General features: G+C 42.5%; 1 protein-coding gene across 1 annotated transcript in view; it reads right to left on the minus strand.

The window, feature by feature from the left end:
* Positions 1–19,152, minus strand: part of GLTP (glycolipid transfer protein) — a 47,690-nt gene extending 28,538 nt beyond the window's left edge. Inside the window, exon 1 of the mRNA XM_088467885.1 lies at positions 18,874–19,152. Within this exon, the coding sequence (XP_088324011.1) occupies positions 18,874–18,976 (103 nt within the window). The 5' untranslated portion in view covers positions 18,977–19,152. The remainder of the gene's footprint in view (positions 1–18,873) is intronic.
* Positions 19,153–20,969: the final 1,817 nt, after the last annotated feature.

Genomic DNA, 20,969 nt, shown 5'->3' on the forward strand with positions numbered 1-20,969 from the left:
CAATGGATGAGAACACAATTTTATCTAGAGAAGCATCACACAGAGTCAATTCCTGTGTCAAATACTTTCTATTAAATGCTATTTTCTCCTGGTAGGATCATAGTCCAAACTGAAGTAATATATAGGTTTAACTTTTTGTGATTCTTAAAACAACTTTTAATTATTCTATCCATAGGATCTTAAGTGGGTATGCAGTCATTAGGTTGATTGACATACTAATTAAATCATTTTAACGTTGACAACAGTAGAACATTAAAACATGGTGCTTTACCAGCGTGTTTAATGTTATACTGCAGACACGTAAAATGCTTTAACCTCGTCGGCATTTTGCTGCCAAGCATAGTCCTTCCAACAGTGTCACTGTTGACCTATCGTATGTAATCCATTAAGTGGACCGCCATGTTTTAGTAGGAAAGCGGTCCTATACAAATTGTTGTCTTTTAAAGAAAAGATAGTTGTTCATCTCGGCAAACCCATCTATACTAATATAATAAGAACGTTGTGTCTGTTTGTTCCAAGTTGGCGCAAAAAATACTGAACAGATTTTCGTGAAAATTACATCATTTTGTAGGGAAACTCCTATAAATAACCTGCACTTAGTTTCATCTCGATCTGTCTAGTTAAAGCTGGGCAATAAGAAAAATAAAATGTATTGACATCATCAATGCAAGAGATGGGTGTTGCGCCATGCACATGGCCGGTAAGGAGGGGGGGGGGGGGTAGATGCTTCAGGCCCGCATTCACTTGAATAGGATAGGCTACATAGCAGTCTGTGCACAGGGATTGGTGAGTGCTGGGTGGAGTCGCTGCTGACACCAGTCTGTAAAACGCTGCCGATTACGTGGACCACTCCCGTGACAGGGCCCCTATGCAAAGCGATACAACTAGAACACTTCAAATAAAATTATTAAAAAATGTTGGCAGAAGAGATTTCTGTGTGGACGAAGCAGTGGGTAACATCTAGTTCTTTATATATATTAAAAAAAAAAAAAAAAGTGTTTCAACAACTTGGGGGGATTCATTAAAGCTTGGAGACAGAAAGTGGAGAGAGATCAAGTACCAACCAATCAGCTTCTGTCATTTTACAGGCTTTATCTGAAATAAAGACAGGAGCTGACTGGTTGGTACTCTATCTCTCCAACATTTGATAAATCTCCCCCTTGGTGTATATAAACAATTTGGCTTAGTCTCTGCGAATCCCTGTATAGTGGATCCTAAAGACAAACTGAAACTAGGATATCATCTATCTCCATGGTTTTGTAAATTTGTGCAAACAATATTAACCACTTCAATATGAAATTATCTTTATCTCCTCTGACTCATTACATGATGCACTAACAACTATTTTTTTTACATAGCAATACCACCAAGAAGGGGTCTTACTTCACATTGCTCTTAAGCTTTTAGGAGAGTGCTCTGTTCACGGCTGTAGAACTCATCTTACCTTAACTCCTTCTGCAAGGGAGAGCTTTATCGTCTGCTACAGCTTCCCAATGGCGATTCATCAGTGAACGCTAATTCACTGCTGATCGCAGATTCCAGATTATTGGAAATCTGCGCGTGTGCAGGACCCCTTCTGTGAGTGTGCAGAATGGGTCCTGCGTAGTTGCATGCAAACCCTTGAATGCCTCTGCCTGACTGACAGGCAGATGCATTTAAGGGGTGGTGCGGGGGCGGCCGCCATTCCCAGAAATGGGGCGTGTACGCCTCATTTTCCGGGAGTGGCTAGCCCAGGATCCGAGTAGATCAACGCAGTGTCCTAGGCTCGCAAGCCGGCCAGCCTGAGTAAGCTGAGGCTTACTCAGCTGGCCGGAAGACCGATGCAGTCCACCACCACGATCATCAATGGTCGCGATGGTGATCCCAGCCTGTGACCTCCGTTGCAGTGCTGCGATCACAAATGCAGCAGGGGGCGTCATACACCTCCTGCTGCATTTCAATTATTGCAAGGAACACAATTGCAAAGCTGCCTGCGTGCAGCTTTGCAATTGCGATCCTTGTTGAATCAGGCTCAGTGTCATGTCTAGTTAAGGACCAAATACATGCGCTGGAAGGTCAACTTACAGCATGCTTCCCAGGTTACACGAGATGCAGGGTATCTACCGCTTGTTCGTGTTTGCACTCCCATATGGCAGGGACACCGTTAACTGGTAAGGCAACAAACATACTACATACACACTTACCTTACTGAGCTGACAAACAAGAAATACACAGATGGAAAGGAGGAGGAGTCACAACTTATACATTTCTGGGGCGTTTCTTTTTGCAGTCTTTACTCAGCTGACTTACGTGTTAACCTATTTACGGATGACTGCCATGGAGTTGAAAAGGAATTAAGCACAAGCAGTTATTGGTAAAATGATTTGGTCTTATAAATAGGGCCAACTCAGCCCTCAGAATCAAAGTAAAGAAGATCTGTCAGTCCATTACCCACCAGTGTAACTGAAACTTGCCAAGGAAGCCAGTCACCCTTAAAGTAACCGTTTTACTTATTTGTACCTTGTGAAACATTAATGTTCCCATTGAATTACACTACACCAGCTATTTGTGTTTCCTAAACAAGTGAAAAGTCATTTTTAACACTTTACTAGAGCTTTAGAAGAATGACAGACAACTGTATCATGTAATATACTAAATAATGTAACAAGCAAAACTCATGGTGAGGAATCTAAGCACAATTGTTTGTATTTTTCATTTGCTTATTAATAAAACAAAGCCTCGCCTCTTGTAGCACATGACCTTTTGACTGTTACAAATCCAGCTATTTCAAGAGAAGAAAGTTTTTACCTTAATGACTGCAACAATTTGAATGTTTCTCTCTGTATAATGTAAGTGTGGGGTGCTGTGGGTATGGCATAATGGTGACCTAAATCATTAGAACTTCTCAGAGGAATCAGCAGTACTGTAAGTAGAAGCCATCACTATACTTTGGGGGAGCCATTAAATTAACCACAAGGTTCTGTGGAAGCATATTAGGGGGGTGATTCTGAGTTGGGAGCAAAGCATTAAAAATAAATAAATAAATAATAAATAAAAAGCAAGTTTGCATCAGGAACAGACCATGCTGCATGCAAGGGGTGCAGTTTTATTTTTACACCGCAATTAAGACTGGACACCACCCAAAAATTGAAATCTCTATGAGCAGTTTAAATCTGCATAAATGATGGAAAATATGCAACAAAATTGCTAGTTTCTGCACACACCCGTATGAGGTCTGAACAATAAGTGATTAAAGCGGAGTACAAACTACACTATTTGTCTTGCAATCATGGTACTTGCGACCAGTCTACACGACCATTGTTTAATGTGTACACACAAATTATCGTTTGAGGATTTGTGATTTTGCGTCGTCCCATACGACATGGTATAGTTACAGTAAGCATGTAATGATATATTGCGTCCTTGTATGGCGCATAGTGCAGTGTGTACTAGGATGTGATATCGATATATAGGGCCTCTGAGGTGTGTACTAGGGCAGACTGGGCTAGGGGGCAGGATAGCATGTGCCCCCATTCTGAACACTTTGGGGGTCTGCATCCAGCTTTCCCGAAGTAACTGGTCGGACAGCGGGCCACAGAGATGGGTAGAGCAGATACCGGGGACAGAGGCTGCAAACTGATATTTTTTTTCTGGGTCAGCACTGCTGATGGGAGCGGAGCTGTGCAAACCAGGGACCCAGCTAACAATGGTTTTCTTGCTCAGTTCTCAGCTGTGACACACGGCTCTGCAGGCTTGACAGCGGCATTTAGTGTTTTAAACGCCGCACGGTACGCTGTAGTGTGCATATCACACGACAATCTGACATAGAATAGAGGAAGAGGAATGACTTTTGTAGCGTTCCACGGCTGTTTATTAAAAATAAAAATTATATACAACAAAAAGCTGTCTGGCATGCATGCCGCTTGGGCCGTGCAGCCTGTGTTGCAGCACTGCATGCAAGGTACCTATCAAACGCTGGAATCAATAGGTGAGGGGAGAAAAATAGAAACAGCAGTTTGTGAGTGGGGGTGGATGGAGGAGTATGAGGGAGATGCTACTGGGAATAATGGGTTTAGTTTATGAAAACTGATTGATTGTAAGGGTGAAAGGTTAATAATAATAATAATAAATAATAATAATAATAATAATAATAATAATAATGTAGTTAATAACTATGAAGGTTTTTTATGAGAAAGGGAGGTTATGAAAGGGTTAATGGTGAGACTGAGGCGTTGCCGTCACCCAGTGCGCCTACTCACCCTTTCACCCCTCAGCTGCGGTCTCCATGCATGTGCCGAAGGTGTGTGTGACTCATGTCAACGAAACCATGCCCCCTGTTGAATGATGCATTGGGGGCATGACGTGCCACATCCCCATTCTAGTCACCCTGGGGACTTGCCTAGTGGTCCGGGAGCTGCATCCCCCTCCCTCTGCACGAGTCATTTATCACTGCTGCTTGGCGATACCATCTGGCACTCAATGAAACTACACCCCCCCAGTAATAAATAAAATGGCACATATTGGCCCCCACAGGAAGAGAAAAAAAAACAACACATTACCGCACTGTAGCAATAGCCCTATCCCCACACTACGGTACCACTGCTTCTCACCCTGCATTAAAAGCAACCAAAAAAAATTCCAACACCACACTGCAGTAATACCACCATTTATAAACAGGATTCTAGCAATACCACCGTTCCCACCCCTGCACTGCAGCATTACCACCATTCTTAAACCGCATTGCAACAATACCACTCACCTGAAGCCAGCACTGTAATACCACCATCCATGCCTCACATCAGCACTAGCTGATGTGCACGGTTACACCAAGGTAGACCTTAGATATTTACGATTGACATTTCCTTTATCTCATTTTGGCTTAAATTATATGCTTAATTCATTTAAGGAGGTACTCAGCAAAGCTGGTGTAGTTGTCCCTTTCGCCTTCAAGGAACATGATTGAGAAGTCCTCCAAGTTGTCCACCATGTGCCTCACGATTAGCTCACGCACCTCTCTAGCCATTAGCAGAGTGCCGTATCTGAAAGGGGAGAGGGACCGGAACAGGCAGGCTCTGTCTCCTGTGATGGGGACACCATTAACATTCAAAAACTCAATTATCGTTTTCCAAACCGCAAATCAAGTGGAGCACTAGATTACAATCCAAATGAAGGTACGTTCTCACTATCCAAATAAAAAAATCAAGGGAAGCTTTCAAAAGGAAAAAAACCTAATCAGTTAAGTCTTTCAGAATCACTTTATTTCGCCAAGTATAAAACATACACATGGAATTTGCAATGAGCTTTCCACCTTTGGGGGGTGGGGAAGGGAAAGCAATGAGCTTTCCACCTGTGGGGAGGGAGGGGAAGCAACACACTTTCCACCTGTGGTGAAGGGAAGGTGGTGGTGGTGGTGGGGGAATACAGTGAGCTTTCCTCCTGTGGTGGAGGGAAGAGAGGGAGGAGAGGGAGGAGGAGGGGGGAGGGGGGAGGAGGAGGGGGGAGGGGGGAGGAGGGAGGAGGGGGGAGGAGGGGGGAGGGGGGAGGAGGGGGAGGAAAGCAATGAGCTTACCTCCTGTGGGGGGTGAGCAAGGAGCTGTCCTCCTTCTGTGGGGGGTGAGCTGGGCACAGGGGGGGGGGTTGGGGGGGAGCAAGCAATAAGCTATCCTCCTGTAGGGGAGGGGGGGCAATGTGTCTTTTTTCCTGTGGGGGGAGCAATGTTATTTCCTCTCTGGGTAGGGGGAGGGGAGGGGAGGGGGGAGTTAAGAACTGACTGGTTGCCTTAGATCAGGAAACCAGCAGTTTGTTTTATGGTTCCTAATCCTTTGGTTATGTTAACATCATTTATTCATAAGGTAGTCTTTATATTTGATTTCACACCCTTATTTATGAGACCACACCTCTTACAGAAAGGCCACCCCCCTTTTCGTTTGAGAGGAGGGGGGCACATTTTGACTGTTTGCACTGGGAGCCCAAGCCCCTAGAAACGGCCCTGCTCTTAGGAGTTGAATTTCGAAAAATCCCTGCTTAGTGGGAATATACTCCCCATCCCCATATTTCAGGTTTCTAGGTCCAGGGGTTTGGGCTGGGCATTGAGGAGTCAGGACATTTGCTGATAGAGAGCTAGAAAAAAAAAAATAAAAACGACTTCACTTAAGAACGCAAAGAAAAAATAGAAAACAAACAAAACAAAAAATACGTCATAATTATCATTATCATCATCATCACAGCCCATTACTTTACAATAGAATGACACCTGTTTGTTCAGACTATTATAAACAAGTAGACTTTCTGGTTTCTCAACTATGAAGTACAGAATGTGTTTTACATTCTATTATTAGTTTGGGAGAAGCTATGGATCATCAAATTTTTTTTCTGGGCGTTACAAAACACTCTACAAATTGAGTGCTTTGATGTAATCCAATTATAGTTTACACACACCTACAATACATGTAGAAGATTGGGAGATTCCAGGAAGAGGACAGTGGGATTAAAAAAAAAAAAAAAAAAAAAAAAAACAATCAATATACACATTTTTCAGTTTAATTTTTGGTTCTCAATGGCTACCTCCAAACGTCTCTCCCTCTCCTCCTCATATGGCCTCTCCTAATGGACTTCCTCTCCTTCTCTAAGGTCACTATTGAAATGGATGTGATCTGTCATAACTGTATGCATTTGAACAAACAATTTCACCCTTCTTTCTCTGACCACCTAATTTCAGCATTACCCTTCCCCACACCCCCACCTCCTTCCCCTAAAAACTCTTACTAGGTATAATCTTGACACCATATATCCTAACAGTTTATCCTCCTCTCTAGACTTTGCTCTCATCCCCATTACTACTCTCACCTGCCCTGACCAAGTTGTCTCCTAGTTTCTCCATATGTTTTATGTGAGATAGATAGATATAGATAGATAGATAGATGACAGATAGATGACAGATAGAGATCTATCTTTCTAGTGGAGGAAATATTATGACCCCTGTCTGCTTGAGAACAGTGCCCTTAAAACTCATGTACCACCCCTCCTGCTAAGTCTTTCCTCATCTCCCCAATTGCGTTCACCCATATTCTCTATAAATTGTAAGGTTGTATGAGTAGGACCCTCACCCTTTCATCTTACCTACATAATTATGCTCACTGAGTAATGCAATTGTAAATTTATATACTGTTTGTACTTACGCATTTCATTTTCCGTTATTTCCCTAGTACGGCGCAATAGAACCAGTCATGCCTTATATATTAGGCTAAACTATCGTAAAATAAATTCACAGCTATATTCAATGGTCAAGTCAGACCAATATAATATTTAACAAAATGGTCAGAAAAGGCTAACAAGGAAGTATATGCACAATATTTTGCTTGTATTAGCAAGAGGGGCTGTCGTGGCAAGGACATATATGCCTGCCTATACTGACAGCTGTGAGTGTCCCTGCTCTCTGCACTCCCTCCCCAACTACACAACCTCTCCCCAGTGTCCCCACTCTCCGCGCTTTCTTCCCGGCAGTCACTTCCCAGTGTCCCGGCTCCCTGCCGGAATCCTCTCCCCATCTCCAGTGCTTCCCACATGCACATGCTCTGCCCGGTGTGCCCACTCCCTCCCTGCAACCTCTGCCCAGTGTGCCCACTCCCTCCCTGCATCCTCTGCCCAGTGTGCCCTACCCCGCTGACTGCTCTTTTGTCCAGTGTCTCAGGATGGCGTACAGCATCACTCAAGTTTTTACACATTTTTTTTTTTTTTTTTTGGGACTTGATTAAATGACAGAAATTTTAAATCCTCCTACTTAAGTTTCAGGGGAAAATTGTAACCAGGAGATTTTAAACATAGAATTTGACAGCAGATAAGAAGCACTTGGCCCATCTAGTCTGCCCCATTTTTAAACATATTGTTACCTCATCCCTTATTGATCCTTCCTTCTGAAGGATATCCTTATGTCTATCCCATGCATGATTAAATTGCTCTACTGTCTTAGCCTCTACCACCTCTGATGGGATACTATTCCACTTATCTACTACCTTTTCTGTGGAGTAATTTTTCCTCAAATTTCCCCTGAACCTACCACCCTCCAGTTTTAGAACATGCCCTCTTGTTCCAATACTTCTTTCTTTGAATAATGTCTCATTCCTTTGCCTTGTTAAAACCCTATATATTTTAACATTTCCATCTCGTCCCCCCTTTTAGTCTTTCCTGGTAGGGATATCGCTTGCCTTACTGGATGATGAATGGGTCCAACTTAATTTCTACAAAAGTAGGTAAACTGATGAATATAGCCCTATATCTCTATACACTTTATAATTCATCCAGCTGCTTCTGTCACATCAATAAACACTAGTGACACAATGCCATTGGAAGCCATGCATGCCCATGTCATCACACTGCCTCCACCGTGTTTTACAGATGAGGTATGCTTCGGATGAGCCATTCCAAACCTTCTCCATATTGTTTTCTTCCCATTTTCTGGTACAGGTTGATCTTAGTTTAATCTGTCCAAAGAATGCTGTTCCAGAACTGGGCTGACTTTTTTAAATGTTTTCTTTTTGGCACAGTCTAGTCTGGCCTTTCTGTTCTTGAGGCTTATAAATGGTTTTCTCCTTGTGGTGATCCCTCTGCATTTGCTCTTGTGAAGTCTTCTCTTTATGGTAGACTTGGATAATGATATGCCTACCTCCTGGAGAGTGTTCTTCACTGGGCTGGATGTTGTGAAGGGATTTTTATTTACCCTGGTAAAGGATCCTGCGATCATCCGTCGCAGTTGCCTTCTGTGGATGTCCAGGCCTTTTGTGTTGCCAAGCTCGCCAGGACATTCATTTTTTCTCAGACTGTACCAAACTGTTGCTTTGGCCACTCCTAAAGGTTCCCGCTATCTCTCTGCTGCCTAAGGATGGCCTGTGTCATTTGCATTGAGAGCTCCATTGACCACATGTTGAGCGTTCACAGCAACAGCTTCCAAATGCAAATGCCACACTTAGAATCAATGTCAGACCTTTTGCATACTTAATTTATAAAGGAACAACGAAGGAATAGCCCACACCTGTCTACATATTAAAATAGCTGTATTTCCTTAATCCGTCCCTCAATTTGGATGCGAATACCCTCAAGCTGCACTTTACCAAAACCTATTCAAGTTAGTTAAATAATGAATATGATTTTAAACAGCTAAAGCATAAAAATGTGTAATTCTCCAAACATATATGGCTTTTTTTTTTTTTTTGCAAAGGTCTCCTGTCTCAAATGTATATGCTAACCTTGTAATAATATAAGGCCTGCTATTTTTTTTTTTAACAAAATGCAATAAACAGTGCTTATGTGAGGATGGATGAATAAATCAAAAACAGCCAGTTGAAGTGAAAGGACGTAGTCGGTATTACTGCCGGACGCATGGCCGGCGGTTCAAATCCCGACAGCAGCAGCCTGGCAAGGGTGAAAATCCAGATTTAAGTATCACTAACCTAATTCTACCCCCTAACCCTCCCTTAGGAGTGCCTAAACCTAACCCCCCCCCCCCCATCTCCGCTGCCTAAACTTAAGTCCCCCAGGGGATGCCTAACCCTAAGTCCCCCCCCGGGAGCCCTAAACCTAACCCCCCCGCGCCTGGCTTACCTTCGTTCAGTATGCCGGGCGTCGGTCTTCCGGCGTCTGGTTAATGACAGGCGTCGAGTTTTCGATGCCTATCATTAGTACCATGCCGGGATTAGAAAGTCTGGAAGCCGGCATTTAGACCGTCTGCTTCTAAACTACATCCAACTACAAAGTGGTAAAAAAGCAGCAGTTTTTAATCTATAATAAACAACATAAAAATAAGACCAAGTTGACAAAAATCAGTGAAACCTAAAACATTTTAACATTATGCTCATCGTTGTGCACCTCTCCCTGGGTATACTGTTCAGTGGAATACAGTTGCAATGAATAGTGTCCTGTTCCTATATGACTCCTTAAATAGGACAAAGATATTTTGAAGCTTGGTGGTATGGTCCAATGGAAAATGTACAATGCGATACCAACTCACAATGTTAAGGATCCTGGTTAGTTGGCGGAACAGCAATCATGCTCTGAGAAAAGGTCCCTTGGAGTGGTGAAAGCACTTCCCGGAGGCTTGAATACACTCCGTCCGATATACACTTTTAAGATGAAGTAAAAGTCCAAAAGTCTGGTTCAGGTCACAAACAGTCCACTGTGTATACAATGTGTTCCAAGAAAGTTGAGGTGCTCTACACTAACGCGTTTCGCTGGGTAACCCCCAGCTTTATCAAAGGTTATAGATTAAAAACTGCTGCTTTTTTACCATTTCACTTCATCTGGTTGTTTTTTTATTTATTCAGCCATCCTCATATAAGCACTGTTTATTGCATTTTGTTTACTCCATTGAGGGTTGACTGGCCCCATTTCCAACAGCAGCTGTGGAAACAGAGCCCATTAGGAGCACCTGTACAAAAATATTTTTTCTTTTTCTCCTGCTATTTTTTAAACTAGGAAACCTACCGCATTAAACAAAGTGACCCAGTTTTTTATTTGACACAATATGGGGGGAGATTTGGGCTTTAGATCCTCCAACTTAAACACCTGTGAGGCGTTTAAGTTGCTGTCTGGTGATCACCAGACAATAACACCTGGTTTGAAAGAGGATACTGTCTTTCAAACATGGATAATCTTAAATGTGTAAAGGAACGTATGGGAACGATAGTGAGAGGGGAAAATTATGCCCTATGTATGGAAAACCTTTCGTAGTGCTTGGGGATAGTTTGTTGATAATCAGACAATAGCTGGCAAGGACTGCATAATTTGAAGGAGAGGAGTCCCCTCTTTCATTTTTGGGTGCCGCCAAGTGTAGAGGTATAATTAGAGTACGTATTGACCTCCTCCCCATACGCGCATGGTAACATTGTCCGATTATCACCGGAGAAGTACTAAGGGGCCCCATCTATTTCTATGTGGCTGTCCCTTTTGAAAGCCTGGACTCCACGATTATTCTGCAGTGTAGGGGGATTATAACCCAGTGATCACACAAATTATCATGTTTTCTTGGTTTGGAAGAGGGGCCTTCCATCTTCCAAATGAGGGATCCCCCATGTTTTTATGTTATATGGTGGGGACTTGAAGTTTCTCCCAAAAATTCTCAATTTTTTTTTTAATTTACGGTTTAATTCTGCAAAAGGAACCTGTATGCCATTGTCAGTCTGTAAGAAGCATACATAAAAATATAGCAAAACACTGACTTCATTTATATCGGTTATAAACAATTGAAACAGAGAAGTTACACTTAGTTGTCACTCATTACAAGTGACTGAAGAACAGCACATCAGTAGTCACTAGTACTGGGTTACATTGAAGCTCTCAAGTTGCACTTATGAGATGGAAGGTGACCGCAAGGCAAATAACCATGCATTACAACAGTGGCATGCAGAGGAGCATCTGTGATCACACAGCATATTGAACCTTGAAGTGGAGAGGTTATAGCAGCAGACCTACCCATGTGCATCCCTTGTTGGCCACAATCTACCCATCTTGCACTACTCCCAGCAGGAGAAAATACCATGTCACAAAGCACACGTCAACTCAAGCTGGCTCCACAAACAAAACAATGAGTTCTGTGTACTCCAATATCCTCCACAGACAATGAGTCCTTTTGGGATGTTAGAGAACAGGACAGTTGCATCAAATCTGCAGCAACTGTGTGATGCTAAAAGTGCCGTAATAAGGCTCCGGAGTGCTCTCTACCGTCCCCTAAGTGCATGACTTCATAATGTTGCAGAGAGGGGGGCAAGACCACCAGAGGAGGGCGAGACTGCAAAGTAATAATAATTAGGGTCATATACCCGCTAAGTGACGTATGCTCATGCAGCAGTTGTCATTGACATTCAAAAAAACATTCAAAAACTCTTTTAGATCATACAATTCTTGGTATAAGAAGTTCATTTTTAATACATGCTACGGAGTCGGTCGACTCCAAGTCGGAGTCGGAGTAGAAGTGCTGCATTCAGACAGGTCACACAGAACATATGGGCTAGTCAGCTTTATATAAAAGGAGGGAGTCAGTTTCTTAGTGTGTGTGTATCCATTCCCTGCACATATCTCTTGTACTTGATGTTGTCTGGGTGCGTTATGTTTATTTGTTCTCTCTTATGAACCGATGCTGTAGAACTTTCTTCCCCACCAGCTCCAGTCACAACATTTTGGTTGTGTTTCCAGTAAATAGAGGAATCTTCACTGTGTTGGGGACATCAGGGGAAGTCTTATTTCATAGACCGCAACACATTCGGGGGGAATTCAATTGCCTTTGCAACAGCGTGTGAACTCCGGCAACGGCATCGGAATTTGCTCCCCTCACAGCTTATACATTTAGGGTCTGAACAAAAATCTGAATCCAAAAGGCATTGTAAGTGCGGCATATGGCTCACTTACTCATGGAGGCGATATAATCGCACCTAAATTAATTCCCCATGTTAGCAGTGCTATTTGCCATAATAACGTATTTTTGTCTACCAAGGGAACTATAAATTCAAAAAGAGAAACTTCAGTAAAAGTACAGTATGTATAAAAATGCTTGCTATACAAAGCACCCCAGTACACTGGCTGCCTAACTAGGCAGCCAGTAACAAGACAGATTATTGTAGGAGCATGGTGGACAAGAGCTACAGTGAAGACTGCAAAGTACAATACAGGCAAAGCGGAGAACCAAAGAAAGAACAAAAAGAGAAAAAAAACAACAAAAACACAAAAAAAACAAAAAAACACACCCCTAAAAACCATGAATCATTTTACTCTTTTCCCAAAAGCAGGTCAGTACATATGTGGCACTCACTGTCAGACCACAGGCTTAAGTGATTGTTGCCAGCTGTAAAGGTTCCAGGTGATAGCATTACAGTGTAGCATGCTTTCAGCTGCCATGCCTCTTACAGGACCAGGTGAAAACAGTGTTTATGATCAACTTTGCTCTATGATTAATTACTTATAGGTGACAGTGACAATACTCACATCCAAGGACACAAATTGTCATTTAACGATTTCTGGAACAAACAACTATGTCATAGATGCCTAAAACACCATCACACCCAAGATGACAAACACGTCTGAGAATTTTAAAGCTGCGTTTGGGCATTCCCTTCTTCCTCATCTACTGCAATGAAGTTCCAGACAGCTGCAGATTCAAAGACAGTGCAAATTGTCATTTTGGTGGCTCACTGCTCTATTAGGTCACTCTATGAATGTTTACTTTTGGAAGTTATCTGTATTGTAGCTCTTCAGTTGCTGAACATATTTTATTATTGGTTTAACAATATCTGGATTTAAACATAAGGTATCTTCGTGTATTTCAGAACTACACAATCATTACGTATATGGACTCAATCCAATTAGAAGTAAAGTTGTGAAAGTTTGTTCCATGAAACTCTCAGACATCGCACTAATGCATGTACCAGAGATATGAGAGATCCAATTAGAAATGCCAATTTGCAGGACTCGGTGCATGGTTGTGTGGCTTTTCTATAAATGTAACCTGGGAGAAGCGCATGAAGTGTGGAAATCACCCTGGACCTCAAAAATAGAGATAGCAAGACCATAGAGAAGGCAGTTAGTGGCCATAAGGAAAGTACTGGAACTTCTTAATGTGTCAAATGGCTGATTTTTGCACTTTTTATTAATGGTGGAAAAATTATAGCAAGTAAGTGTTTTTCACCAAATTCCCAGCATTTTGGGGTGCAGAAAATTGTCTGCATAGTAATTTATCCAGTGTCTTTATACAGGTTTGTAAAAAGTTGGAACAAACACTTTCAGGGCTGGATTAAGGCTTGCGGGGGTACCAAAGCAACTAACGTGTTGTGGCCCCCTCAAATAAAGGTGCCCCCCCCCACCCATACATGCTCACTCACCTCCCTTGGCATGTCAGGCTCCACTTGAAACCTTCAAGCTCACAGTCAGTGCAAACAGCTAAAAGTGGCTCCCGAATGTGTCTAGGGATCGCTCTCTGCTGTATGCGGTCACTGTGCATGCAGAACACAGAGCAATGGCTGCCCCACATCCGGCTTGTGCAGGGTCAGACCCACCCTGCGTGACATCGCACAAATGCCCCCCCCCCCCAAACACAAATTCAGCTCAGAACACTTTGGTGTAAACAATACCCGGGACTATGTAGTAAATTTAGCCCTGTAAAATAAAATAAATTTGTGAGCAACTCTACTGCTTAAGGTAGAGGTTCCCAAACTCAGTCCTCAAGGCACCTTAACAGTCCAGGTTTTAAGGATATCAAGGCTTCACCACAGGTTACTTAATTAGTACTTCAATCAATTTGATTTAACCACCTGTGCTCAACCATTGAAATCTCTAAAACCTGAACTGTTGGGGAGCCTTGAGGACAGTTTTGGAACATCTGGCTCAAGACAAAGAGGAAGAGCAGGCAGGCTGCAAACATTTCCTTCATTCTTCATAAAATACAGAGATGCTATTCACTCCAACAAACTAGAAAGGCACTGTTCTACAGACCCAAAAAGCAACACTGTATACAGTACATGCATTTCTGGCAGATATAAATAACAAAATAGAAAGACATCAAAATAAATTATGGATAATCAGTGTACTCCGGGCCCGATTCAGCTTTTCAGAATAGACTAAAGGCCCCCATACATCAGCAATCGATTGTAGCAACTCTGCAAATTGCAGATGATTGTATAAATCTGCAATGTATGGGCTTCACAGATCGGAACCAAAAAGTGATTGGAATTGTTAAATCACATTGTATAACTTGTTGGATTTCACAGATGGACTGGGGCTGTAGATTGCTAGTGTATGGAGATGATCAGCAGACCATTACTAGTAAAATGATGGGCCTTTCCAGATTGGCAGATCTGTTTTTGCTGCAATCGATCTGCAAATCACTGAAAAAGATCTGTAATGTATGGGCGCAGATTGCTAGATTGGGAAATCCTAACATCGGGCAATAAATCTTCAAATTGTTCAATTGTGGTTTTCATATTGCTGATGTGGGGGCCTTTAGATAGAGCAAGTAACTGTGCATCTTGGTAAAAACCGTGCTGCACTGCTGGTGGGGCAGATGTAAAATGAGCAAACATTTAGATTTGGGAGGGGTGTGACATCTAAATTGAAGTGTAAAAATAAAGTTATCCAGCATTTGTGGGCTACATACAGAAGTAGCCAGTATTTACCCCACATGCAAAACAATGTATGAATTTGCACCCCTTGCACTGCAACATACTTTGTCAAGGTTCAGTTACTTGCTCTATCTTACTCTATTCCCAAAGCAGAATCAGGCCCTCAGTACATATGTAAAGCCCAGGGGCATTTCAAGAGAGGAGGGGGCCCGTGTGCAGTCTCCGTCCGGGGCCCCCTCCTCTCTCTACAGCAGCCAGCAGCGTACTGAGTGCAGCGATAGACTCTGGGAACTAGTCTGTGCCCAGAGTCTACAGTGCATGCACAGGTTACCGTGAAAATGGCCCAGCAGCCATTTTCCCAGTGGTTTCCATACTGCGCATGCGCAAAACGCCAGGAAAATGGCCACAGCGGCCATTTTCAGGGTTTTTTTTTTACAGCGCTGACGTGGTACTCCAGAGTAGTAAGTATAATATGGGTGCATGGTGTGCCGTATGGTAAAGCCGTTAAAACTTAAATGGTGTAAAGTCACAGTGCTTTACAAACAAGTGAGAGGAAGGCTCCAAATGAAACTTAGAGCCGTATTCAATTAGACGCGAAAAGCCGAGATCCGTGAAAAAGTATCGCCGATTGCGTCTTTTCACCTGTCGGAAACTTCAGTATTCAATTCCATCCGCTTTTCGCGTACGCGGAAAGTCAATGCAATGTAATAGGCAAAAGAGATTCGCCTCTGAATAGCAGGAGAAAAGGCCAAAATATTTATTTGGGGTGCAAAGGTGGGGAAACCACTCAGCCCTCTTGGGACAGTCCCCCAAAGGACAATGCATCAAAAAAAATTCCTGAAAAAAACACCCCAAAAAAGTACTTTCAATTTGGGGACGAAAAGCACAAAGTGGTGGGACAACTTCGCAAACTAGCGAAATAAGGTTCTGGGGGTGCTCTAAGAAGGGGTCAACTGTTTTTGGGATTGCAGGTGCTTTTATGAGGGAGGAATTTCACTTTCATTAAAACTTTACTTTAGAGAAATTAAAAGATGCCTGCACCCATTTTAAGGTACCCCAAATTTGCCAGGACTACTTATTACCTACAAAAAAAATACTGCTTTATACCAATCTTGTATCTTTTTGGGGGGGGGGCGGGTGGGTGGGGCGGGGTTCCGGATGATTTCCCTGATTCTGCCACCACTTTCCGCCTGTTCTGACTTCGTGTAATGACGTTTTCGTGTCTTTTGGAATTAAGTAGGGCGACTAGCATGGACATGCACGATAAGTTTCCGCAGCCAAAAGATGCGATGTAGGCAAAAAGTCTGGCAGGCGGAACTTTATTCCGGGTGCTAAACTAATTGAATACCGCACCTTAATTGTTTAAACAGATTTATAGTATAACCACTACACAAAACACAACAGCTTCAATAGATAATATTCACAAATGAGTTCTGCTATTCTATTGTCTACTGGATAAGGTCTTATTTGTTGACCATAACAACTGTAATGCACAGTACATACAGATTTAATAGTGGACGTGAGGAGATTCCAGATACTAACTTCCATGACAGTATTGGAGTCACTACTAAACTATGCAATATTCATAATGTGATCATCTCCAGGAAACTAGATTATGTATGAGTTTAGCAATGTTAATAGTTGTAATAATAGCCCTGAGGATGCTGGATTAATGAAATGCCGCTTTATGTTGAAACGCTGAGCTGTACTTTCCTGCCAGTTACCTTTGCTATTTGCACACACTGGAGAACTGTATGGTGGATCTTTCTGCTTCGTGCCGGACTCTAACGTGGCTCATATACAGGGGGTGTCCCAACTATGGGCCTGATTCACTACCGATCACAACTGCGATTACACACACACAATCGGCCAATTGTTGCTTTCTGCGCATGCATTGCAGTACGCGTGCGAACCAGCCACTGCGGTCAGGACTACGCAGACCCATCGCAGAGTGATTGACAGGAAGTACCGTTCAGGGGTGGTGACAGAGGGGTGGACGGCGAAACGCAGGCGCGCCAATGCCTTTGAACACCATTGCATGGGCTTGCATAAGTTATCCACTGCAATGCCATACGCAGCCTGAGCACTCATAGCGTGCAATGTGCGCGAGACTGCGATGGTATCGATGGTTTTGCAGTCTTGCTAAACATTACGGATGTTTGTAAAATGGGCATCCTTATGTTGTGCTGCGACGGCATAGCGATTGCAATTGCAATGGATGAGCATACTATCGCAGTGAGACTGCGTGCGTAATCGCTATTGCAATCCATAATGAGTCAGGCCCTATGTCCAGATAAGCGATCAACTGTTGTTCTCTTGTACGTGCATTTCTTGATAGGAGAGTGCTTTTTAAATCATAGTACTAGATAATATCCTGCCTTTATCTTTGAGATACATTTTGAATGAAAGAATTTGAGGCTCCCATGTTCATTCCGATAAGCTTATTTGTATTAGGATTTGAGAAATGTCACCTTTACTGGTCAGACGAAGAGGCGCACTCGGCTGTAATAGTAGATATTTACCATTAAAATAAAGCATAAGTATCTCTCTCATTATGGACACTCGCATTATATATTATATATAAAAATCATTGCGGAAGTCCCACTGGACAGAACATGTGGGAAAGGTGTTCCACATTAACCTTAATCTCTAAGATCAATTTAATGTGATGTGCCACCGAGCATTGCCATGATGGCAGCTGAACACTTATCAGCCACTTACAGTAGGCTGCACATGGCAAGTGTTCCTACTCTCCACTATGGGGTGCAACTTGCAATGTTGATGGACTCGATGAGCCATTTGAAGCCATATAGAGGACACTACCTAGTAGGCAACAGAAATTAGTCACTGCATATCTGTTTACATACAGGACTCATTGCATGGATGTTTGAGGTCACTGGTATTTGGGGACCAAGAAAAAAAAAAGTCTAGTGCATATAAGGTCAGATTATATTGTGGCAATTATCATGAAAGGCCACTATTTGATCACTTATGAGAAGCACTGTATCAGTACATATACACTCTGTATTATAATAATAGTATTACAAGGTTACAGTACATTATATAGCTAACTGGACAAAGCTAACAAATGAATGACCTTCAGACGCTTTTTTTTTTAAACAATCACACCGCTATACCTGCCTCTCTGCTTCTGATATTAATCTCACCTTTATCCAAATTATTCACATGGTCTTTTGTGAGATCAAGGAGGTGTACACACCTACAGTTACCATTTGATAAGATTAATAATTTCACTGCTTGTTTCCTGTTTTTAAAACTAGCTATAGAAGTTAAAACATTTTAAAAATAAATTTAAAAAATTCAAGAAAAAAACCCACAAAAATCAAACAAAAAACACACAAACCCTTAAGTAATTGTTTTTTTTTTTTTTTTATACACACGTGTAAGATGTAGCCAAAAATAGAAACACACACCCAGGAAAGAGATTGAAAGTAATGTATTAATGTAATACTAGGTTAAGAGAAAGAAGAACAAAAAAAAATAAAAACTTTTTCATTGCAAATGTTTTTAGAAATTAACATTTTTTTTTTTAAGGTTCTGGCTGGTAAAACCCTGCATGGCCACTGAAAATACCCTGTTGACATATTTTAGAAGTCACTGGGGAAAGCCACACATAATAAATCACTGTACCCTGGAATATTAATGCTGTGGAAATATTCTGCATTAATTGAGAACATTAATATGTAATTATGTTTTGTGAGCTGTACAGAGCCACACAAGTACAAGAACAATCAACACATTAAGTACATTAACATGCTGCCTCATTGTCACTTACCAAAAAAATTAGGCAGGTGAGATACAGCGTCCAGGAAACTGCAAGTGTCTATCTGTTTATCAGCAGGCAAGGGCTTGAACTGGTGCTGGAGAAGCAGAGCCATAGCGAGTCCCGTATGAGGTGCAGGCGACAACGTTACCTCTGACGCCCCGGCACCGCCTGCTGCACACTGCCCGAGTCCGACCAACACGGAACTGCACCCCTCACCAACTCATCGTACAGCTGACCGTGGGAGGCGGGGCTTTCTGAACGCTTCGCATCCAATCCGCGAGAACATCACTAGCCAATGAGAAAATAATATACAGGTTAGTGACGTCAGTTATCTCGGCAACTCTTGGGAAATAGTTTACTGCTCCGTCTCTGGCCAATCACAAGCAAGCTCTAGACTAGTCTAGCAGGTCAGCAGCACACAGCGAATTGGCTTTCTTCCTATTGTACGTGCAGTGTTGTGCAAGAGCTGTCAGTGTTGCTGCTGCTTGTTTTCCCATGTGTGAATAAATAATAAACTCTAAGGTGGGAGCGAGGTTTAGTGATTAAATATTTAAGATCACTTTCCACAGACATTACCAGCTAATTGCAAGATCAGGTAATGGGGGCAGAATGGCTGAACTTGGATTCTAGCTGACATAAATGTTAGCAGGTGTCCCTCACCAAACCACTGGGGCAGAAACTAAAACTAGAGCTCATATATCGTTAACTATTTGTGGCATATTTCCCCCAAAACACCCGTTTTCGGGGGATAGAGGCAAATATTTCTAAGATGTATTATGGAGAAACCACAGCAGATATCTCCGATATCTATTGTGGTTCCTCCATTTCCGACAGCAGCCACATTCCGGAGCTTGGCGCCCGCAGATAACGCCATCTAAACATGGCGTTCTGCTGCTGTAGCCTATGGGCTACACATTGCAAAACTTGCTGGGAGAGGGTTCCATAGGCAAACGCGGGGGCGGGCCGTCTGCCTGGAAACCCCCCTCCCCAGCACACACCATGACCACAATAGAAATAGTAATATAATAGAATGTTACTAGTGCTGCATGTTCTCAGTATCACAAATGAAATGATTAGCACCAACTGTGGATCTTTTAAAATGTGTCAGCCAGTAATAAATATACCTGTGTACCAACTAGGAGATGTGGAAAACATGCACTGTTAGGGGTGCGCTGCTATAGACCATCAATAGGGTTAATAATTAATACTGCATAATAAAACACTATCCAGTACATAAGGAGACCAATAGTACGTACAGTATATGTCCAGGGCAGTGCTAAGTTCTGCTGCTCCCTCAGACTCCCAGACTTGCTCCAATCAGAGCCGGCCCTAGGCATAGGCATAATAAGATAATGCCTAGGGGCATTCCAGGGCTCTGCCGCGCCTCCCCTGCTGTTGACACGATCGGAGCTCAGCTCCGATTGGACAGCGCCCCTTCCCTGCTGCTGCTGCGATCGGAGCTCCGATCAGACAGCGCAGCGGTCAGGTGAGCCACCCAAGTCAGAATGAGCTTCTGGACAGAAGCTCATTCTGGCTACAAGAGGAAACAAGATGGCCACGTCCACTCCTCCCATGGGCCTTTGCGGAACAGAGCCGTGAGTGACAACTCACAGCTCCGTCTCTGCCACCATTTTAGCCTCCCAACCATCGGACCAAGCAGCGCCGGCATCTTCAGCAGCAGCATTAGCTGTGCAGCGCTGTCCGCTGTATAATTTAAATAACCAAGGTTAGTAGGTCCTTTAGCTATATTAGCTATTTCTAGATGGGAGAGGGACGTACGTTGGGGTGGGCTCCATGTATGTTTATATATATATTTGTGTATATATATATATATATATATACATATTATATATATGCATATATGTGTATGTATATATACCGTATGTGTGTGTATATATATATATATATATATATATTTGTGTATATATATATATATATATTATATATATGTGTGTGTATATATATATATATATATTATATATATGTGTGTGTATATATATTTATATGTGTGTACGGAACAAATCAGCGGCACTTGGAGACTTGTGAGGAAGTTTAATGTGACACCTCACATCACAGCGACGCTATTAAATGCTTCAATGCACATA

The sequence above is a fragment of the Taudactylus pleione genome, unplaced genomic scaffold, assembly GCF_031769625.1.
Source record: "Taudactylus pleione unplaced genomic scaffold, aTauple2 ptg000078l, whole genome shotgun sequence".
Classification (NCBI taxonomy): Eukaryota; Metazoa; Chordata; class Amphibia; order Anura; family Myobatrachidae; genus Taudactylus; species Taudactylus pleione.